The sequence below is a fragment of the Aythya marila genome (assembly GCF_965140915.1).
Source record: "Aythya marila genome assembly, chromosome: 4".
NCBI lineage: Eukaryota > Metazoa > Chordata > Aves > Anseriformes > Anatidae > Aythya > Aythya marila.
The window spans coordinates 31,978,926-32,001,871 of NC_139045.1; the positions used below are offsets into that span (position 1 = coordinate 31,978,926).

The 22,946-nt window shown below is 40.3% G+C and overlaps 1 protein-coding gene across 6 annotated transcripts in view; it reads right to left on the reverse strand.

The window, feature by feature from the left end:
- The window catches only part of TRIM2 (tripartite motif containing 2), a 71,535-nt gene that overhangs the window by 21,691 nt on the left and 26,898 nt on the right, over nt 1-22,946 (reverse strand). For all 6 annotated transcript variants that reach the window (XM_082760234.1, XM_082760232.1, XM_082760231.1 and 3 more), the window contains 5 exons: nt 18,608-18,789; nt 16,271-16,508; nt 9,734-9,885; nt 8,871-9,051; nt 5,489-6,212 (listed from right to left, as the gene is read on the reverse strand). In XM_082760234.1, the coding sequence (XP_082616360.1) occupies nt 5,489-6,212; nt 8,871-9,051; nt 9,734-9,885; nt 16,271-16,508; nt 18,608-18,741 (1,429 nt within the window). In that variant the 5' untranslated portion in view covers nt 18,742-18,789. The remainder of the gene's footprint in view (nt 1-5,488; nt 6,213-8,870; nt 9,052-9,733; nt 9,886-16,270; nt 16,509-18,607; nt 18,790-22,946) is intronic.

The window sequence follows — 22,946 nt, forward strand, 5'->3', positions numbered from 1 at the left end:
AAGACAATGCAGCACACCCAAAATGCTGCAACATTTCAGTCTTTTGTTCTTGCACAGTACAGGCCAAGTTGAATCTCACCAAAAAGAAGAAAAAAAACTAGAAACCTATAAAAATCACAGGGGTTGTTAAAAATTACATCACGTACCTAAGTCTGCGGTGTAAGCGCAGGGCATCTGGACAAACCTGCTGAACAATGTTCATTTTTGATACTCATAAAAACAGAAGTTTTTTTGTTTTCATTTTGCTGTGTTTTACTGATGTGAATAATAACCTCCCTGATTGCTAACCTAGATTTACCAGCTTCCTAAAACAGAAGGAAAATACATACCACTCCCCCCAGCAGAAAGGGAATGTATTCAAAGAGACAAGATCCCTGCAGAAAGATTAGAGATTAAATGGGAGACTGAGGATGCAGTACCAAGAGCATGTTGTTTAACTACCATTACTTTCCTGCCTACAACACCAAATACTTCTTCTGGGACTGTACTCTACATGGTATTGAGAAAAGAAAAAAAAAAAAAAAAAAAAAAAAAAGGAAAAGGTAAAACTGAACAGCATGGAAAGCCAGCATGGAAAGCACAGACAAATATGAAGGAATTGCTTTCTTGTTTCTTTGTTCCTTAGCTTCATTTCTTTCTTCTCTTAGAGGGCCAAAAGATATTTAGTCAAACCCTACACATTATTAGGATATGCCTCTCCTGTAATAGATAAAACTGAAACACAAAAGGCTTTGTAGCAAAATTGTACTAAATCAGATTTAATAAACTACATACTTATCGTAGAATAAACATCAGTGTTACTAATCCAAGTTATCTAAGTTTTAAAACCAGTCTGTTGCATGAAGGCACACAGTGTTTGTAACCTGTAAAGAGGAATTCAGTAGGAACTCTGGCAGACACACATACTGTTAGTAGTGGAGTTCGAGCTAATTTGTATTCATTTGCTTGATGGAACATCTGCCCCTAAAAGCTTGGCAAAGAGCTCTGCCAAGCCTTGCTTGTGCGACAGAGCCCCACCGCAGCGAGGTGTACATGGGTCCTAGGGGTAGGTGCACCGTATGCCACAGCTACAGAGCTGCTGGGACAGCAGCAACATCCCAGACCACAGCAGGCAAACCTCTGTCATCATAGGTCATTGCCTCAGTCTGAGGCATCAGAGTTCTTCGGCCCCAGTCCGATACAGGTATGGCTGCAAATCTACACGGCGTAGGTCTGGCCAAATTTCACACTGGCAGTCACAAGCCTATAAAGAGTTCATGACTGGCCTCAGAGGGATTTGAGCTCATAAACTGGAAAATGAAATTCTATTTGCCCATTACAAGGCTTTCCTATTTCTACAGAAGTATAAATTCTGTATAGAAAATATATCCTACTGCTTCTTAATTGGTGTGTTCCTAGTTTCTGAAATGGAGGATAGAAAACAACTGATGAAAGCGTGTCAGGAGCCTCTGCACATCTCTTCCTTCCCCAGTGCCCTTAGCCTGGCCGTAACGTGGATAGGGTTGGACCTCCCTGCAAAGGTTGGGACAGGGGAATGGATGAGCAAGTGCTGCTTGCTATGGGGGAGCTGGGATTCCTCTGAGCCAGGCATACAAGGAGGCTCAGTTAGAGAAATAGACATATTTCTCTATGTCAGTTAGAAAAACAGACATATTTTCAAGATATCCATGCAGAGAGCTCACTTTTATTTTTGTAATTGCTTAAGAAGTTTATACCTATAGGCAGCCCTCTTTCTTTCAAATTGGACAATCCAATACAGAATGTCAGGCTGAGGCCTTCAGAGAAAATTTAAATACCAGACTAAGAACAAGTCCCCTAAAAATTTAAACATTTCCCTAAAACCAACTCACAGCTCCCCATTCATTATTTGTCAAATGTAAATCTAACCCTTCTGCTCCCCCTGAGCCTGCTTTGAAACTGCACTCTTTATCAGGCTACCAGCTATTATTACACAGGCCTTCTTCATGAGCTCATATGTGGAGTAAATTCACAGTAAGGCTCCTATTTGGTTTCAGCACTGATAACAGCCCAGATGATGACATCCACACCTAGTAAGGAAGCTGACAGAAGCACTGTTAACGGCTTATTTTCAGTCTTTTTTTTTCTTCTAAAAAATAAAAAATTAAAAAAAAAAATGCAGAGCAATTTACACCCATTAAACTTACCAGCTAAACTTAGCCGCTCAGTTACATGGTTGAACAGAGAGCTAAACACAGTCTGAGGAAAAGGAAAATTGAGCTTTCTAGCAGAGAGCCAACTCTCCATCTGGCTGTGCCTGATGCCAAGTCCAAGCACAAATAAACGAAGAGAAAAAGAGAAAAAGCAGTTGAAGTGGGAAATGGCACCACTACTGCTAAATACCGTCAAAGAACCCAGTCATGAAAAGTGCCAGAAAGAAAAAAGAAAGAAAAAAAAAAAAAAAGGAGTACCAAGGCATACAGCCTGGTATGGCAGAGCTGGAGCACAAGACAGGGTCCTGGGCAGAGGAGGAGCTATCTGATGCCACCCATGGCTCTTAACCCTCCTTTGGGGGACCTGGAAGAGGCTTACCAGGGAAGGTGGAAGTGGCTGACACTTCCCTCACCTCCACATTCCTCCACTCAGCGTGGGTTTAAGGCACAAAAGCTGGGTAACAAAAGAGCTTTTCCTCTCACAGTAATGCTTCCTACCACTTGCAGCAGTAGAGAAAACCATCGTACAACAATTATGTTCTGGATATCACAAACAACGTCTTGCTCGTGTATGTACAAACTAGGTACATGCCACAGAGATGGATTTTTGTTAAACTATGGATTTACTTGTTTCTTTTCATTCCTGTAGCAAGTTTAGCAGGCTGTAACATTTAGAACATGAGAACTGCATGGACACACTCTTACAGCTCATGCCTGCTTAAAAAAAAAAATAATAAAAAAAAAATGTTGAGGTCATAAATTATTGAGAGAGAAGAAGAGGAAGCAAGAAATACTCTGGTCTTTTAAATAATGAATTATATAACTGTATGAACATGCAGTCAATAGCGTGACCCTAAAGTGTCTAGATAGAACCACAAGCCTTTTTAAAAGCCATGAATATGACGGAATTGGCAACGGATGCAATGCCCAATTCCCCATGAATGAAAGCACTTACCTGCACTAATGTTGTATTAATATTATTTTTTAATACCGACACAAGAACTATCTCCTGCTAGGAGCTGAGTGATTTACTTGTGCATACAAGTCCATATATCAGCATAGATACAAGGGCATGCTCCATATATCCAGATGCCCAGAGGAATATTACAGTATGATTCTCCAACACAGCTGTACAAGCTTCTGGCAGCCCAACTACAGGCTTTATCTTGCCCAGTTTAGAACAAAAATCCAGATTTGGCCAGGCTATCAGAGCTCAAAATAAAAATACACAGTTGTGTTGGAAAGCAGCAATAAACTTTATTTTGCATGACTTCATCAACAAATGAACCGAAACTCAACTTTTCCAAGTGCGTTGAAACTGGAACTGGACAAAATCTTAAATCCCTGAAGGCTATCCCTGTGAAAACGTCGGAAGTTTTACCTGTGTTTATTAATTACACATATGTTGGAAGCGTGTAGAAAGCTAGAGCATTGCAGCTGCAAATACTTAAGAGACTTTTCAGATGATACATAACCCCACAGGGACATCCCTATGCAGGATCAGTCTGTCAAATGAGTGGCTGAGAATGGAACGTGGAATGGGATGAAGCATTACCCTCGGTTCAGTTTTTTTAATAAAACAGCAATCCTTATATCCCAAATGTGGAAACTCATGAAGGGTTTCAACAAGCTAAAGCTCTAGAACTAGAGCTATGCATTTCCTTTTTTTTGTTTTTGTTTTTTATTTTTTGGGGGGAGATAGGGGACACAGAGCAAGGAAGACAGCAAACAGGGAGGAGGAAAAACTCTGAAATAAAGAACGTAATCTATTTCATCACAACAACAAAAAAGGGCACTGAACTTTTCAAACAACATTCAAGATTGTTTTAGAGATTATGGTGTATTGGAGAGAACCATTTGGACAAAAGGAAAAAAAAAACTGCAGCCATACTACTGTTTGGTAGTTAGGTTAGAAATCGGTCACTAGAAACAAGGGATACAGAAGTGAAAATTGTAATCTGAAATCCTGTTAGTCCATACCGAAAGGTTTATAACAAAAATATTAAAGTTTCAAAATAATTTCAGGATATTTTTTCTTAAGTATTTACTATTAAACACGTGTGTTTTTCTATTTGACTCTAAGAGGAATTTTGAAGTCTGGGTCAACCTTGTCTCCATTTAGACATGCAATTTCCACAAACAGACAAATTAGCGCTTGATGTATGTGACCAAAAGGGCCAGCACTGTGAGAAGGATCAGCCACAATGGCCCCCTGCCATTCCCAGGCATGCTGTGTCTGTGCAGGCTTTTCTGTCCTGCTCCTGTCTGCTACAGACCTAGGGAGACCCTTTCAGTCTGAACCTGCCCATCGAGCCCCTTCTCTGTTTTTCATAAAACATATCACAAGCACTCCTAGAAGAGTTCAGAGAGACACTTTCTTTCAGACCAGGTCTGAATCACCATAAAACTTAGCCTTACTAACAGTAGAACAGGATGCCATTGACTCTGTATAAATGCTTGGAGTTGCTATATATAGGGGGTTGTTTATCTTACAAGGAAATGCACTGGCCATCTGGGAAAGGCCAGACATTTTGAGTTGCTCCATCCAAAGGTTGCACTGTGCTGTCCTGTCAGTAAGCAAAGCATGCATGCTGAATGCATTTTCTGATACAAAACTTAGGTTATTGCACAGACTGTCTGTCACAGTAAAGATTCCTAAAGAAATACTAACAGACGAGAAATCAGGTAGACAGGGCTAACTGACTGACAAGTGGTATCCAGATAAGTTTTCAGCAGAACTACTGAAAATCCCTGCAGGATTAACCACCACCCATTCTCCACTACAAGAAGGAAAGCTACCTTGCTAACCAGTGGTCAAGCCTGGTAAACACGCTGCTGAAATCCTGGCTTGCACCTATTAGGAGTTAACTTTGTTAGCTTTAGCTTTAAAACAGATTGCATCAGAAGAGCTGAAAGAAAATCACAATGACACCTAGATGTTGTGTTTACCGAGCATTAAAAATGCACAAATTTAGAGATATAAAGAACCAAACACTATATAAAGAACCGAACATATTTAGACTGGGGGGAGAGAGAACACAAATAAGGGAAATCCTAATTTTGTCCAATGCTGACATCAAGAAATAACTATATTTGTCCCAAATTTTAGCATGTATAGATCCTAGTTAATTAATTAGATTAACCTTTAACATAATCATTTTAGAGAGGGAGTCCTCCAACTTTGCTTCTTGCCATGCAGCTTTTTAAAGAAGTAATTTAATCTAAATCTGCAGCATTAATCTTTTTATATTGCCACTTTTCATCCAGTTTCACCGAGCTATTTTTAATAACGTCAGTAGTCAGCACAAGTCACCTACCTACTCTGAAGATCAAATCATCTTCAATGGGATTTTCTTTTCTTTTTCCAGTGCTGTACATGCTCGCAGGTCTTTTCACAGCTTTCTGTTTCACGTGACCACTGCCAGGAGATTTAACACGCCTCTTAACCCCTTCAGTGGTAGGTGACACATCTGCTGACCTGACCACTTTAAGTTTAAATGGGCTGCCCTTGATATGCTGATCATAAAGTCTCAGTGACAAAGTGAAGTCCCCTTCTTTCTGAACAGTATACAAAAATTCGTAAGTGCCGTTTTTATTGTCAAGTATTTCCCCATCTGCTACGCTCCCATCAGGCGTGCTCAGTTCAGCAGTGAGGTAAGCGTTCCCAGATTTACAGAGCTCCCCATCTTTGTCCTTCGTTGTGATGGTAACAGACATGGGCTGTCCGATCACGGTCTGCCTCAACCCCTCACCTGTGGCGACTGTTTCAGAGGCAACAGCATTGGTGGTTAAAATGGTACCCAGATTGTGAATGGACTTCTTCAGGCCTTCCGTTTCCACTATGAAGTCCAACTGGTCGTTTTCACGGGGCTGCAATGGGAAATCCCGCTCGGCCAGCTCGTTCAGCTTGTCGCTCATCTGCTTCTTCACCAGCAGCACTTCAGTTTCAGTGCCATGGTTGAGGGCTTGGGCCGTAAAGTTGCTGCAGCTTTTAATGCTCTCTTGTCCTTCCAGTAAGGTATCCAGCTGCGTTTGGAGGACCTGTGTGCATTGCCAAACACCAGATTAGCATCACGTTGCAAGATCTGTGCTAGCAAGATGCTGCATGCTTTCTGCCTGAAGGCATTTGAAGAAACACAATTTACCGTGCTTTACTTTACAGTTTATTTTACAGTTTTCTTTTAGAAAATGTACTGCACTGATTCCCTGCACGTTCTCAGAATACCACACTGAGACAAAAAATGTACCCCGTTTTGGGTCTCCAGGGCTTCAAAGATCCACTGTCACTAGTTTGAATTACTCCCTTTACCTGCCTTTATTTATTTATTTATTTTTAAATATTTAAAAATGTGGAATTTTAAGCACCTTTCCATCTAATTCTCAGTTACAGTTAATGAGATAGTTAATGGGAAGCAAGTTGTCTGCACAGAGAGAGAGAGAGAGAGATTTTAAGAATCACCAGGCCCATGAACAAGGAAGGCTGCAAGGACTTCGTAAAATGATTTCTTCAGGGCCAGAGGAAACTTTGTGTTACTCCTTCCTCTATGGAGAGGGACAAGAAGGAATCTACATGCACCCTGAGGAAAAGTGTCATCCATCCTGAGGAAAAATTCTTGACCTAAATAACTGAAGAAAGTAAAAGTCTCCCCAGCAGAAGTTGGGCAAGATGATTCCCCAGTTTCAGCAGTCAGGAGAGGAAAACGTAAAGGATGGACCGGGGATACTGGAAAGAGTTGGGCTGAGTAGCCTGAAATTTTAGTGGGCAGCAAGTAGCTACTCTGTATTTAAGACTGAAAAGGAGCTTTTATTATAGGCTCAGTTCTGGCCCTCAGTCTAAAATCCTTAAAACAGTATTGACCTCAAAATTGTTAAGTGTGGGCTGGGAACAAGGCTAACTTTTTTTTTTAAAACAGTTTTGTAATGAATTAGAAAAAAAATCCCTGAATTATAAAAACCTAACAGAGAAATTCATGGGAGTCTGGAAAACACAAACATTCCAGTTATCCCGCACAATCTCCACTGACAAAATCCCCAAACCAAAGGACTCAGTCACACATGTGGTATGTTTTTCCTACAGAAAAGAACTAGGGCACAGGCATTACAGTGGATCAGAGAGGTTATTTGTTGACTGTCACTGCAAAATTAGTATTTTTGAAACACTTCAGTTGATTTTAAATTAAACTTAGAGACTCTGTGTCTATTGCTATGAGATACTCTTCCCATGCTGATAAACACTATGTAATGATACTAAGGGCATTTTTTTTCTGATTTTTATGTAGCTATCTCTTTCTCTCCACTCACTGGGAAAAAAACTGTTAACTGTTATCTGTTTAGATGCCTAGAGAGGCATCTAAAAACCTCCCAGGATTCAGTGCTAGGCATTTTTGATCTGCCATGCCTTTATTCCAGGCCATAAACAGTTAAACAGACAGCATAGCTAGTAAAGTCCCAGGATGACAAAAACCCCTACACTCAGGATAAACCACAGACTGTGGAGGAAGACAATTTGCAGCTATATTTTAAAACCGTTATACTCTCAATGTAGCTTTCTTTCATTATAGACATGGAAAATATTAAGTCCTATCGTAACTAGCATTTCAGATGTGTTTAGAGCATTTTACATGAGGCCTCTCAGTCCACTGGACAACCAAAACTGACTGGCTAAATTTCTTTTAGTAAAGAATAGCTCTTCCTTTTTTAATTTTTTTTTTTTTTTTTTGCAAGGTGAGAATGATGAAATATTTGGATTTGAATTATTTTGCAGGCCTACTGTTCAGTCCAAAACAAAATTTGTTTCTAATCACTCTTGCTATACAAACAGGAAATACCTCTTTTATTGCTTATATGCAGCTTCATAAACTTTGGTTCTCTAAATCATAAAGCATCGGAACAGGCTGCCTAGGGAGGTTGTGGAGTCTCCTTCTCTGGAGATATTCAAGGCCTGTCTGGACGCCTACCTGGGCAGCCTGCTCTGAGGAACCTGCTTTGGCAGGGGGGTTGGACCCGATGATCTTTCGAGGTCCCTTCCAACACCTACAGTTCTGTGATTCTGTGAAATAGTTGAACATGCCCCTTTAAACAACAGTAAGATAATTTAACATCATATTCCATCTTGTGTGAACTTCATACACAAACTGAGTATATTTTCTTGCTAAGCAAATACAGTTTTGGGACATCTTGGATATGTTTAGATGAACAGAATTGAGAATCTGAATTCAGACCTATTAATCCTCAACCTATGACTTCTAGGACGAAATATGTTACCAGGCATTTGAAAGGAAAACAGTGCTTTAAAGCCAAATGGTAAGCCTTGCTCAGTTCTTCGGGAGAAATTGTTTGGCTTGTATCTTCATGAGAGGATTCATGGAATTGCAGCCCAAGGATTTCAGACTTTAGTTTGGTATTCCCTTATTGGCATCTGTACATGAAACACGTGCGCTTTAAGCAGATACCTGCTCATTGTGCTTGCTGTTTTAGATCTCCTCACACCACATGCATGGGGCTAGCTACCCATACAGGATCTGGATTCCATTTTCGAGTGTGTGCAGCCACAAGCAAGGCTGTGAAGTACTTGATTTCAGGAAGACTAAGTTGTCCTCTGGATTTCAGACACAATTTGTCAAAGTGGCGTCCTGCATCATTTATAAAAACTGGCTGTTAAATTAATAGCTTTTCATTGAAACAAAACATGCATCTTACTTTGTGTTTAAGGCCATAATTCACTTCCAGTTCCATAAGCAGCACACTCTTTCGCACATTTAAAGTCTTCTGGAGTTCATCAAAAGTGGAATGAATGTCATCTACAATGCTAGCCTTTTGGTTGGTTAACTGGTGTATGATTTCAGATATAAAATGAAGTGCTGAGTCGATCTCTGGAAGCCTGAGGGAGGGATTAAATTACAAAGATTGCTGTTTCAAAAGTTATTAAACATTGGCCCTTGCCCTGACATTTTTTGATGAAACAATCTCATCACCAGGCTGTCTTTAAACTCGGTCATTTCCCAGAAGTAAGTTCATTCTTTTTATAACCACATAATGGTTTGGGTCTGATAAAACAAGGCTAAGCCAGGGCTTTCCCTTGTGGAAATTCATTACACTTCAGGCAGTTCCAACAGGGAGGCGTTGGATTCTCTGTCCTTTATGCAGATGTATCTACTAGGGAAGAGGGAACCAGATTTACCCCAGTTTGGTTTTGGTTTTGTTTTCTTAAGCTTTTCTGCCACAGTAAAGTTTGTGCTAGTCTAAGCATACAGTATTATTTATTTATTATTAAATTCATGGCTGGCTAGTACTTTTCTCCATAATATTTTACGCTCCTTCTTTGGAGAACACTTGTATTTCCAACAGCTTCTGTTTTGCAAAAGACTAATAGGTATCTTTTACTCTTTTCTTTAATCCCTCAGTACATCAAACTCACTGGATTTTTTTTCCCTTATGCTGTCCTCTTTGCAATCCCTATTTTATGGGTAAAGGCCCATGGCACAAGCACATTAAAACAATTACCCAAGGTAACACAGGAAGGCAGTGCTAAAACTGAAAAATAATCCATGGAGACTCTGTACCGTTTATTGACAGCATCCAGCTGGACTTGGAGGGAAGCCTTGTGTTGCTCCACCACATCCTTGAGTGGTACTGTGGGATGTTCTGCATGTTCTCCCTCTGTACACTCCCGGCACATGGCTGTCTCGCAGGACTGGCAGTAAAATTCCATCACCTGAAAAAGTGCACAGCTCTAGATTCAGACACAGCAGCAGTACCATCAGCTCTAAGCACATCTTTCTGTGCCTTAAACTCATGCTATTAACCAAGCTTGCAGATTGCAGTTCAACGTGAAACAAAGACACCAACAATATACTGCTTAACAGTTGTCTGTTATTCTTACATATCTCCTACCAAATGCATTTTATTCTATCAGGAATCATCAAAACAGCAATCTGGAAAATTCAACGATGGACCCCAATGCTAGCCCTAATACCATCTTTATACTGTGGAATAGTAAACTTTGGTGTTTCTCTACTACTCCATGAAAACAAAACAAAACAAAACAAACAAACAAAAAAAATCAGGGCATTCTGATCACCTCACTAACTTAATCCTTTGTCTCCCTTAAGGGGCTGCCACAGAAAGTGTAAGTTTAGGCTGTTTTTCTTAGCAGGGCCACTTGTGCAACACAAACTCAACTGAGATCACCAAACGCCATGTTTATTTGCTACAGAAAAACACCCTCAATGAACAAATGTGCTGCAGGGCAAAAGCTCTATATCCCACTGCTAATCCCTTAAAACCATCAAAACCCCATATCTGAGACTATAATAAGAGTGCTCATCTACACTTAAAAGAGCAGAAGATTGTTTCAACCTGTTAAATACCCAGTCAAATGCTGTCTGGTGATTAAAAAATAAGACCTTCATTGTGTAATAAATACCCCCAAATCTGAATATACTCATGATGGTAAAGAAAAGTGCTGTGTACAAAATCATATAATAGTCAAAATAGCACACATACATGCAAATTCAGCATGAGACATTCTTTTACAGCTCGAAAGTTTTTCAGCGCAAATAATTTTAGGCTTATTACTGAGTGTGTAAGAAAGCTCACAGTACATATGCTTCAAAGCAAACCATTGGCAGCTTTCTTGCGTTCAGCACATAGCATCAGAATCTTGAATAACTCGGTTGATGCTTTTGGCACGCAGACCTCACACAGAGGAGTGTGCTGGAGATGTGGGTTGACATTAGGTGGTTGTGTGGGTAGAGTAGAACCAGCTGTTTTCAGGTACCTGAGCAGAGGGACCTGTAACAGCTCCAAAGGAGCTGGCTGTTCCAAGTCTTGAGAATTAGGAGGGAGAAGTATTATTATTATTAGAAGTACTATTAGCATTAATAGGGATTTTCCTGTGATAAGCTCCTTTCCTTCTTATCTCAATTCACAAGACATGAGATTCACACGTAGTGAGGGTTCAGTTGTTTGCTGGCCATTTGTGTAAGCCACTTTAGAAACAAAGTAAAAGCTGCCCCCAAATTAACAGGGTAAGGAAAGCACACGTAGACCTAAATAATGGCAACTCCCATTAACACCACTCCAGTAATCCTGAACTTAGACAGTAGTGGGTCCTCTGAGGCCTGGCAGTTATTTTCGTGATCTCTAACATGTGGGGCAGTCTCACAAGCATAGAGGAAGTCAGTTAAATAGCACTTAGGATTCAATTATTTACAAAGGCTTCAAAAATTTGCAACCAGAACCAACCAAAATGAACAACATTTTATTAGGAAACTATAAGCCTTTTTATATGGTCATAAACGTTCACTTATTTTGAATCAGTGTCAAAAGTTCATCTTTCTGTCTCTTCATAATTTAATGCTCATGTTCAAGAGATTTTAACAAGCTTTTTTACTTGTTCTATATTTTTTATCTTTGGATACGATAGAATAATGTAATATTTCTGTTTCCTATTGAATACTTCATAACAATACCATCATATTTACAACAATATACATGAGAGAAAACATCTCATTGGCAAATTAAATTTTAGCCTAATTGACTTTCTTCCTCTTTATTCAAGTGCCAGAGAAACATATAAGCCAAAATGGTAATAGCAAGCAGACCATAAAGAGCTAAAATATATGTCTGCATAGAAATTGTCTTCTTTGCCTCAGTCACATTCAAAATGTGTTGAGTGAAACATCTTTCATTTCCCATGAAAATCTTTGGATTGTGCCATGGCTGAAGAAGAAAGAAAAGCTAATATTAACACAATTCAGGCCTCAAGTGCTTCCATGAGCTGATTTCCTAAGATTTTATCTAGCACTTCCTAATCATCTAAGATTCCATATATTTATTTTTTTCTTAATTTCTAAGTAGAGGCAGACACGTACTACTGGCTTTTCCTCTCCCCTCTCCATTCCCAACATGAGCATCACATTATGTAACATTCCCAGAAAACTTTTCATGATTCAGGTTTGTTTCACAGAATATTTCAGAAGAAAAAAAATTTAAAAAATTGCCTGAAACCCTTTTTTCCAAATGTCCTCTTGTGCAGGATAGACTGTGGCATCCAGCATTGCCTTCTGCTATGTTTCCACTGAAGTCACAAAATCAGGCAATGAAAACAGCCCTATCAGCTGTAATGAAATGTGAGTTAATACTCACTGGTTCTGAAATCCTCCCCACTGACTCTGCCTTAAACCAGACCAGGATATTTCAGCACAGTGATCTAACTAGAGATCCACACGTCTTCACCACTGTAATTTAACTGAGTTACAGATTTTTTTTCCATTTGCATAATCAGGTCTACATGTACTTCTGAAATAGATTTCACAAAGCCGAAACACGTGGATTCCAGCCCTTCAAAGTTCAGGTCTCAAGAAAAAAGCTCTCAGCAATGACAAGCCTCATTTATCCAAAACTACATCCAAATAATCATATTGTTCATCCTCTGCTTTCTATTTGTTTGAATTAAAACACCAGTCCAGAGAAAAGGAAGTGTTTGCTCTTTGCCAGCCCTCTTCCCCATCTCTCACCCATGTTCAGTTCCTCTGTCCCAGAGCTAGTGTGTACCTGAGATTTGTATGTTTGGGCTTTTAGAAGAATACAAGTTTGGATTACCTGAGCAGCCCTCCCAGACTATGTGGCAAAACTTAGAAACAAACTCCTGTTCTCCCAAGTCTTAGCTTTTGCCTACTGATGCAGTAAACCTGAAAGCTTTAATCAAATTTAAAATAAAAGTTTACAAAACTGTTATGACTTAAACAACATACTTACATACAAGTAAACCACTTAAATCCCTTGTATTTATTCAAATATGATTATATCAGAGTCAGACTACTGCTCCCTAACTGTATTAAGTGTTTCTGGTGAGGGAGGACGATATTTTGCTAGCAGTGATCTCAGTTCATTAGTGCTAATGCTCATTAAAGGTAAGTTCTGACATTCTGAATTTTTCATTTAGCCTCAGTGACACACTGAATATTGCAGAGTACAGAAAAAATAGATTACAGTTTAATGGGATACACAAGTGACACAGTGGGAAGTATAGAAGTGAGGAGAAAAAAGGGTTTAAAAGGTATTTTATGAAGCCATTTCATCAGAACATCAAGGATAGAGGCTTTCTTATTTTTCTATGAGAAGCACATAGGCTGTAAGCAAAAGTTGCACACGTTCAGGAAATGTTTTTCTAAACACAATCTTTTACCTGTCAAGTTCCCAAGCTATTCTACCAACTTTCAAGAAAAACCTAGCCAGAGATGAGACATGCTCTCTTGTTTCAAGTGTTTAATCTAGTATTTGGTGTGTTCTCTTGTTGCACTCTACAGGCAGAAAATAAACTGCACTTGTAAAATTGAGGATCCTAGGCTCTAAGCTGGCTTTCACTTCAAACTCAGAAAAGAAAAAAATCCATATTATATAGTAATGGACCTAGAGTTACACATTATTCCCTGTCCAGGCTATACCTAAATGATTGTAAACCAACATTTCCAAACTAGCATGCTTATGCCCAGCAGGAGTTACAGGAGTTTAGCAGCTGAGAATAAAGCCAATCTTATTTGCATGTGCAGATACAAGATTAGAACCTTCTCTCAGGTTCAGAAGTTCCATAGCATATGGGCCCTACTATCCCAGTTTCACAAGGACATTGTTGTGCTCTGTGCTTGGTGAATAAGGAAGCATTAGTTTATAGTTCCAGCACAGGAAATCTCTTACGTTAAGATACTACAAGCTGAGTTTCATTTTTCATAAGCACGCACACAACAAAGATGCCACAACAGAGGATGAGAGGATGTGTGCAGAAGAACTAGGATATACACAAACGTATGGAAAGTATGAGTGGTGGCAATGAGACCAACTGGAAAGGAAAGCACTTAACCTACAGGGCCTGAGGAAAGCTAAGATAGAAGCAGACAGGAAACTCAGTAAGAAAAAAACAGCAGTTTCTATCTGATTTTAATCACGGAGGTTTAAAGCCAGCATCACTGGAGAGGCTGAAAAAGCTTGTTTAAACAGAAACTTGTTTCCAAGCTAATACAAAGAAAATCTGGAAATATTTAAATCAAACCAACTTGATGCAAAATTTTCCCTCAAGAGCAAAAATACAATGGATCTGACAATACATATGATTATACCCAAGCCCATATACACAAGTGAATGAGGAGAGGATTCAGTGCAGAATGACTGCCCGTTCTTTGCAGGCCTCCTCCAGCCACCACCTCAGTCCCCCCTCGCTCACTCCGATATTGCTCCTTGCCATGCAGCACCCTGTCATGCTGTATACCCATGAAGCCAGCAACAGTCCATTTCCTCAGTCATGCCCAGGGTGCCCGGCACCCTGCCCTGCACACCTTGCCCTTTGGCCAGGCCTGCCCAGCCAGCCTTGGTCAGTTCTCCCCCAAACTTACCTCAGTTCCCCCCTTTATGGTGATTAATGTGCACTTTACCTTTTAATTTCCTAGTTCACAAAGCTTTAAACTGGTGCTATTTTCAGCCTCTCCCCCACCCCACCACCACCCCACCCTCCCAGTTCCTACTGGAACAAGAAGATATTCCCATCACACCCTACTCTGCATCTTAAAAGGCAAGCTATGCTTCAAGGCAAGCCAACTAAGTTTATTTTAGAGGACTTACAAACACATCTTTCCATAGAAAGGAATTTTCAGAGAACTATAAGGTGGCCCAACTTTAATGTAGACATTTTTTTCTACATATACCCAAAGACTCATCAGTTGATAATGTAAACTGCAAAACAAGTAACATCTTCATTTTGACGTCTGTTTCTTGTTTTTTTTGTTTTTTTTTTTTTGGTTGTTGTTTTTTTTGTTGTTTTTTTTTTCTGCATTTCACAAAGAAATATGAAATGGCTCCCATCACAATTCCTCTATCAGAAAAGAACTGTGATTCATGTTAAGGAGATCCAACAAAATGTAAATAAAAAAAAATAGGAATACATTAATGAGTAACCACTACACACATACAGGTATAGCACACACTAAAAAAAGTTACGCAAGTTACTCATTAATCAGATTGTGAAGCAAATCAGTTCTACAAGCCAATCTAATTGCAGCAGGTTAGTAAAGGAGAGGGAACTGAGCTGTTTTTCTGTAAGAGCAATGAACACCTATCAACTGAATTACTTTTATACAACCCATACACCTAAACTGAGCATTGAATAAAACAGTTCACAGAAAGTTGTCTTAAAATCCTGGCATACATTTCTTGGTTTGCACAGAAGTTTACAACACTACATGGCTCAGTTTTTCAATATGGTCTACGTACACTCTTGCAAAGCCTAGCTTTGAGACAGAAGCTGATCTGCCTACCATGAAACCACACAGGTTACTGTTGAAAATGCTGAAAGCTGCAGAGTTGGAGTTGTTCTTGTAATAATATTGGAATACTTACTCACTTTGGGGGTACTTGCCAATGAATACAGTGATACCATTTGAGGGCGTATGGGAGAGGATGCTGGACAAAAAGAGTAGGTGGGGAAAAAAAAAAAAAAAAAAAAAAAAAAGCAGCCTCCGAGGACTGATAACACAGGAGGCACAAAGCACTGCAGATAAACAGTAGCTCTCTGTTTTAAGCCTGTGCTGACCCAGCGCATCCTGAGTTAGGATGGCCTTTTACTTGGCACTATGTTAACATGCTCACATAGCTTCTGGGACTGCCTCCAATCTCTCAGGGTCAGTATGCGGGTAGGTTATGCTCATAAGGTACCTGCCTCATACTGCCTAAACAAGCCCACAGGTTCTCACCACAATATTTGAGCCTATGAGTAAGGCAGTTGTGGAAAGCCATCCCAAAGAGCCAAAGGCACAAGGTCCAGGGCTTGCAGGGGAGCAATTGTGACCAAATGTACTAAGAGGAGGTATCACCAAAAGCAGTTGTTAAGATGAAATAACACTACTTTAAGATGCTCCTCTGAATGTGTTTGAGTACTGCTGGTTTTAAGAAGTCACTTGTCTTTGCTGAGCTAAAATAAAAATCAAAGCAATTGTGTCATTCCAATTCCCCCACTACCTATTTAAAATGACCTGTCCATGTTAAATAACCAGACCAGTCAGCACACATCAGTACCTGTGCATATCATGGGAGCTCATCTCACTTACATTTCCGTCATGATTGGGGCAGGAGAGCGGTTTGCCCGCAGCAACAGCGGTGACAGTCTCCAAGATGGAGGACTCTTCAATGCTGTTGTCTGGCGTTCGTTGCAGGACATCCATCAGGTTGGTAATAAAGAAGTTGTTCTGGAGTGCAGAAACCCCTTTCTCTGGCAGAATGGAGGTCTGGCGGCACACGGGGCAAGAAAGGGTTAAGCTATGGGCTGGAATGTAATTCTGTAAGCACCTGTGGGGAAGGGAGGTGGAGGGGGAGAAAGAGAGGGAAAGTATCATCAAAGAGGAAAAAAAACTCCCTTCATTTAAGAACTGGCTTGAAATAGCACTACCCCTACTTACGGGAGAAAAGGTAAATCATATTCCAGGCTTCAGAAGTGAAGTATTATGGGGACTTTTTTTTCCCCTGCCACATCAAAAAATGTTCAATAAGCTGACATCACTGTGAGAGTTATGGGCCCCTCTTTGTGCCATTCATGCTGAGTTGATCTATTCTTTGAGACATCTACTGCATCCTGCTCTTAGGATAGTAAAAATGATAAACTATCCGATAAAGTTTGACAGACATCAAGTTATTGCATTAAGCGTACGTCTTTAACCGAGTAACCGATGGTTGACCTTTGTCTTTCCAAATGAATCTCCTTTATTAACTTGTATCTCTGGGTTTAGTGTTTCAGACCTAAAACCTGGTCCCAATGAAACCAATGGAAAATTTTCCATTTATTTCAATTAGGAAAGTTATTTGGCAGTTGGCCAAAATCAACGCAGCTCACTCTGCTTTGTTCTTACTACATAGAGAAGCATATCCTAAGTTATCATAGTTTATGTTAAGACAAGTTTTGGGGGGATTTTTGTGTTTTATTTTTCATTTTGATTAGTTCGCTTGTTTTAGAGATACTAAATTTCATAGAATACAAATCCAACACAAAGCTTCTGTTATCAAGAATATGCAGTAGTTAGTGCTTCTTCTGGCCTTGAAATCCAAGTTAACAACTGCTGAGCATACAACATTTGACTGCAATTCAATATAGCCCTGTAAAGACGGGAAGCTCTGCAGAATGCAGTTCTTCAGGAGTCTGAAAGGCGAGCAGTGCTACACCGAGTTGTTCATGTGATGCCAATCAAGGAGGGTGACCTTGCACAGCTATGTGTCTCTCATCCACTTCCAAGCACTTTGCTTGCACCACTCTTCATCCTCCCTTGGCAGCCCTCCTCCTGACCCCCCAGTAAGGGCTCTGTGAAAGGAGAGCTTAGGTTTTGTTCATCAGCTGTACACTGGAGGAGTTCTTCCAACCTCTCTCCATAACCAGATCAGCATAAGAGGATTACAGTGAAAACCAGAAGCTGACTTTAGGATTTACACATGAACTGAAGTCAAGAAACTTAAGACACAATGGTGAAAATCTTGACTTCACTAACTTCAGTGAGAGTTTCACTGCTGAATTTGGTAAAGACAGAGTTTCCTACTCCTTTAGGAAAAACTATTTAATCTGGCACACTCAGAGATCCACATTTTTTCTTGGACCCCGTAAAATTAAATACGCGCATCACAGTTCTAAGAGGTGGAAATCTCCTTAACTGTGTTCACATGAAGCGTCATTTATTATTATTCTCCTGCCATTCAATATATAACCCAAAGAGGTGCATCCCGTCATCAGATCAAGACTTCTAATCAGTAATTCTTCAGTTAACTTTTTTGCAGATGCTGTATTCCTGCCACCGTTTGAATGGATAATACAACATTAAAGTATCCCTAGGTATGTATATTTAATTCAGATGAATACAGTAGAAGGCAAATTGCTGGGTTTTCTCCATCTCTTTTCAGAGAGTTTTTCTACTTCAGTCAACCAAGCTGCAGAATAACGAGGACACTTAATCACCGGTTATTAATAATGTATATATTGTGTCTAAACCTTGGACATTAAAGGATGGGATAATTATTTTGCTACTTAGTAAACCAACAAAGAAAGGTTTTTATTGTTTCTAATTAAAGGATAATCAGTATAAATTTGAGGCTATTAATTTGAAGACCAAATTCTGACTGTGACCTTATTCATTGGTGTAACTCTATTCATTACTTCCATGAAATATATTTACTTACTTTTGCATAAAGGGAAAGCATTTGAAATATTCTGTAGCTGCCTCTTCTGCCTGCCCAACACATATAACAGTTTTTACCTCCCTACTTCTCCAGCTTTCCCACAATTTATTGTCCCTTAACATGACCTTTACAAGTAAAGAGAAAAGTCAGCGTCCCATAAAGGACACAGGCTTCTGTGCTCATTCCAAGACAAATGTCAAGTTACAAGCACAAAGAAAGAAAGGACTTACCTTTCACAAAAAGTGTGCAGACAGGGAAGTACTTTGGGGTTCTTGTAACGGTCCAGGCATATGCTGCAAATCAGAAACTGCTTGTCAATCTGACGGACCACAGGACTTGGGATGTTAGAGCCTTCACTGGCCATCCTAGACCACTGACATATGGATCCTGTTCCCTTCTACCCTGCACACTGCTGGAGTTGGTTGAGAGGGAAAAAAAAGAAAAAAAGAAAAAAAGAAAAAAGGCTTATAAACTCCATGAAATTACAAAATCAACAACCAATTCACCCATATTTCATCCTGATACGGGAATTCATATTTCCATATAAAGCAAAACCAACGGAGAATTAAACTTCTAAAACGTCGTGTTGGTGATGAGAGATTGGGAAACAGTCTACCCCAACATACATAACACCTCTGTGTGAGCACGCATTTCAGAAAGGCATGTTGCCTCTGAAATATGAGTTACAGGGCTGTTTGGTTCTGAAGACATCCACGATAAAAGTGTTCTTGTGCCAGTAGGCTAAGCCACTTCTAATAAACATTGGATTTCTTACATCTAGAGCACCACTGGCAAAATGCTTAAACTGGAACTGCACCAACCAAATGACTGTGTCACAGAGTTTAAGAATGGTTCAACTTAACATTTCTTCCCCTTATCGGTGCTGATGGTGCCAAAGATATGGTAGGCTTGGATTTCAGGAACTCCTGTGAAGGAACCTCCAGAGCCAGCCAGTCCCTGGGAAGACAGTGCTCAAATTCTGTATCAGCAGCAGAGGTGGGGTAGGTGAGGAGGAAATCCTCACAGTAACAGAGCCTAAGCAAAGAAGAGCCAGCTGATAGCTGCTGAGAGTCGGCAAAGGTAGGGCTGAGGGATACAGGAAGCAAATCCGGATAATGAATGCAAGGAAAATGGCATTCCAGGCAGGAAGAGTAGTCACTGAAATGTCTCCATAACACTGGCATAAAAAGCATGAAATAAAATGGAAAGAAGCAGAGCTATTGACTGGCAGAATTAAAATCACAGGTTAAAGGACCCCCAGCAGATTTGGAACTCCTCCTGTCCTGCAAGCAAGGTGCTGGAAGAGAAAAATTTTTCAACTGGAGGCACAGATTACAGCAACAGAATTAATGAGAAGAAAGAGAAAACAGGAGGAAAGGGAAGGGACCAACCTCAGGAAAAAGTTAACTGCTGGTTAAAATAGGTTAGAAAAACCTGACAAGCAGAGCTCCTGGCAGGGTGGCCAGCACAGCTCCTCTCCCCCAGCACTGAGAGGTGCAGGCTCCCTCCCCGAGGAGCCGACCGCAGCCGCTGTCCTAGCCCTGAGGCCTGCCAGTCCTCCTGCCTCCACGGAGGAGCAGGGGCTCCTTTTCTGTGTGAGCAGCCAGCCCAGCTGGGTGCTTCCACCACAGGCACACTCCTGAGGTGGTTCCTTCTTCCCTAAGCACTTTCTACCCCAGCTTGTAGTCATCCAGACAGCTCGATATTTGGCTTACAGGCAGATGAGGCTTTCCAAGACCCCCTGCCACAGGTGCTGATCACGCTCCCTTCAAGGTCACTCACTTCCATAATGAATGCTGTGGCCCATGGCATTTTACCAGCAGCAACACATCCTGATCTTCCTGAGCTGTGTATTAAGCTGTGCAGGTATGGCTGGCTTACTACGGTGGACAAGTGGCTACCTCTAGGATAATGATGGTGCCTATGGAACAGGGTGCACTGACCTCCCCTGTAACAGGTCCCTGGGGATTTGCCTCCTCTGCTAACAAGTACAGCAGCAGAAAGTAATTCCCAGTTAAAATCCCCAACAGCGGTAACTGACCTGCAACTTGAGGTACAACATTTATGGTGTGCCCTTTGGTTTCCTTTTACCCCCCTAAAAAGGGGAATCTGTAAGGTTAAAAATTGTTATAATATTCATGCAACTCAATGTTTGCTCATGATCCAAAAATGTGTGATTTCAGAATTGATCATTTGTTTCACTTTTTTCCATTTCTTTCCCTACCTTAAAATACAATGTCAATATTAGAAAAACACAAACTGCGTCTATTTAAGCGCCATAGATCACACACAGTAAATGTTGAGGGATCAGTTATGAACCCACGTCTCTTTTTAAAAGCTAGAGTTAAAAAATGGCTTCACAAGAAGTGGAACAAAAACATTCAGCTTTCACACATGGGAGTAGAAGGAGCAGGCTATCAAACATGCATTAACACATTGGTGCATTCGGCTGTATAACATGCTGCTCTTCAGCTGTGTGCTTCAAAAGACAATCATTTCACCATCGATGCAGCTGCATTTGCCTCCCACTCTCCCAACCCGAAAATTAGGGGGGTGGAAACCCAAACAAAACAAGGAAGATAATCAGAAGTAGGAGGATGTCTTATCAAAAGCACAGTTTCCAAACTGGACACCAATGCATTATGAACAGTGCAACTTTTTTTTTTTTTTTGTTATAGACTAAGCATAGACTATTTTTATTAAAAAATGTACTTAAGATACAAAAGAGTAGGTCTCTAATAATGCTGCCTGCCATTTAATAGAAGAAAGCTCTCTAGCAACCAAACATGATTTACTGCAATTTCTTTTTCAGCCATCAAGTACACCAGCAAATGCTGTTTATACATGGACAACTCACATAGCCTGAAAAATTTCATGTGCATTTCATCTGATCCTCATCCTCATTTTCTGAACTCCCCATCTCATTGCAAAAACAGTTGATTCCTAGCATTTCATACATAGGTCTCATGCCAGCTGCTTTAACTTTCAAATATTCACACTTTCAGTTTTGTCAGTCAAAGGAAGGATTAATGAGAGATCAGAAATAAGTGCCTTTAATATTTGTTGTTTTGTCTGGAGCACAGCAGGCCATGATTATCATTTATTTCCTGTGCTCACATAAATCAGGCTTAAAACATGCACCTGAAAACAGAATTTCATCAGCACAGTTCAAGCTGTGGCCACTACATGGTACATTAAATTCTTACACAAATTATTCATGTTAAAAGTTTGTCAAGTATGTTATTTCCAGGACTAAGCATCTGATTCCACAGCCTCCCTCAGCCAACTTCACCTTTGATGTAATTTTGCTAAATGTGGTATGGCTATGGAAATGACTATTTTGTCTCAATGAAAGCAACTGTGTAACCAAAGACTATCTGAGGAAAAGTTGCAAATTTTAGATGATCCCTTTAAATATGGCCAAAGACAGCATTTATTCTAATTTTCTGCAGCACTATCAGCAATTCCTCAAAAACAGCAACATAAGTTTCAGATGTATTGGCAGCGGGAGATTGTGCAAAGTAAGAGTTTTTTTTTTAAACAGAAAACCCATCATTTTAATAGTAGCATCTTCTGGGAACTGCTAGGGTTCTTTTCAGAGGTTCATTTTTGTCTCAGAAGACAGAGACAAAGAGCAGCTGAAGTACGACATTTGAAAATAAGTCTGAGAATCACTGAATCACTTCTCCATATATTTACACTTTATAATTTAAACAGGCAAAGCTAAAGGTTTTTGAAACACTGCACCAAACAAGACCTAAAACCCCACCCATTTATCTCTAAGAGGCACACACAGAGTGGAAGCCTGGGTCAGGTTTGCCAAATTAAGTGCAAAAAATGGTTGGAAAATGTACACCCTTTGTCACCCATTTGAGGCTTAAGGATGATTGTTTTCAGCCATCCCCAAAATTACATTAATTATTTTTCCTCCTACTTGGAGATAGGACTATTGATTTGAATTCAAGATGCACTATAGAGCAAAGAAAGGAGGAAACAATGGCTCTCTAAGCTGGTGTAAAGCCTTGCCCTGCTACACATGCATGCCTCCAGGAACCAAAGTCAGGGTGTGGCCTCACCCATATGAAAAAGAACTTCCCTTACTATTAAAAAAGGGGAGAAAATGTTAGGGTACAGCAAATAACAGTTCCAGAAGAGCTGTTTCCGACAAATAGTCACGCAATAGCGAAGTGCACCCTTTCTGCAAGCCTGTTTAACTCAGCTCTTCAACCGTTACCGAATTCTCTGTTAGTTTCCATGGCCCAGCTGAGAAAGAGACAGGGGGAAAACTTGCAACTGTCCGTTTCCCAGGGTTTATCCCTAAAAGCTCAGAACTCCCTCTCGCTGAGATGCTGCTATCACCGAACTCCACCCAGCCAGAAATGCAACTAGCCTGAAAGTACAGCCTGGGGAGAACAAATTGCATGCAGCTTGTTCATCCTCTTCTTATCAATGGCATTCACAACCCGAGGGTCTATTCATGTCTGATGAATGACTAGGTTTCCAATGGCAACGTTTGCAAAGGAACAGCCAGGCCTTGAGAGCGGTAAGAAAGGGTGGGGAACCTCAACA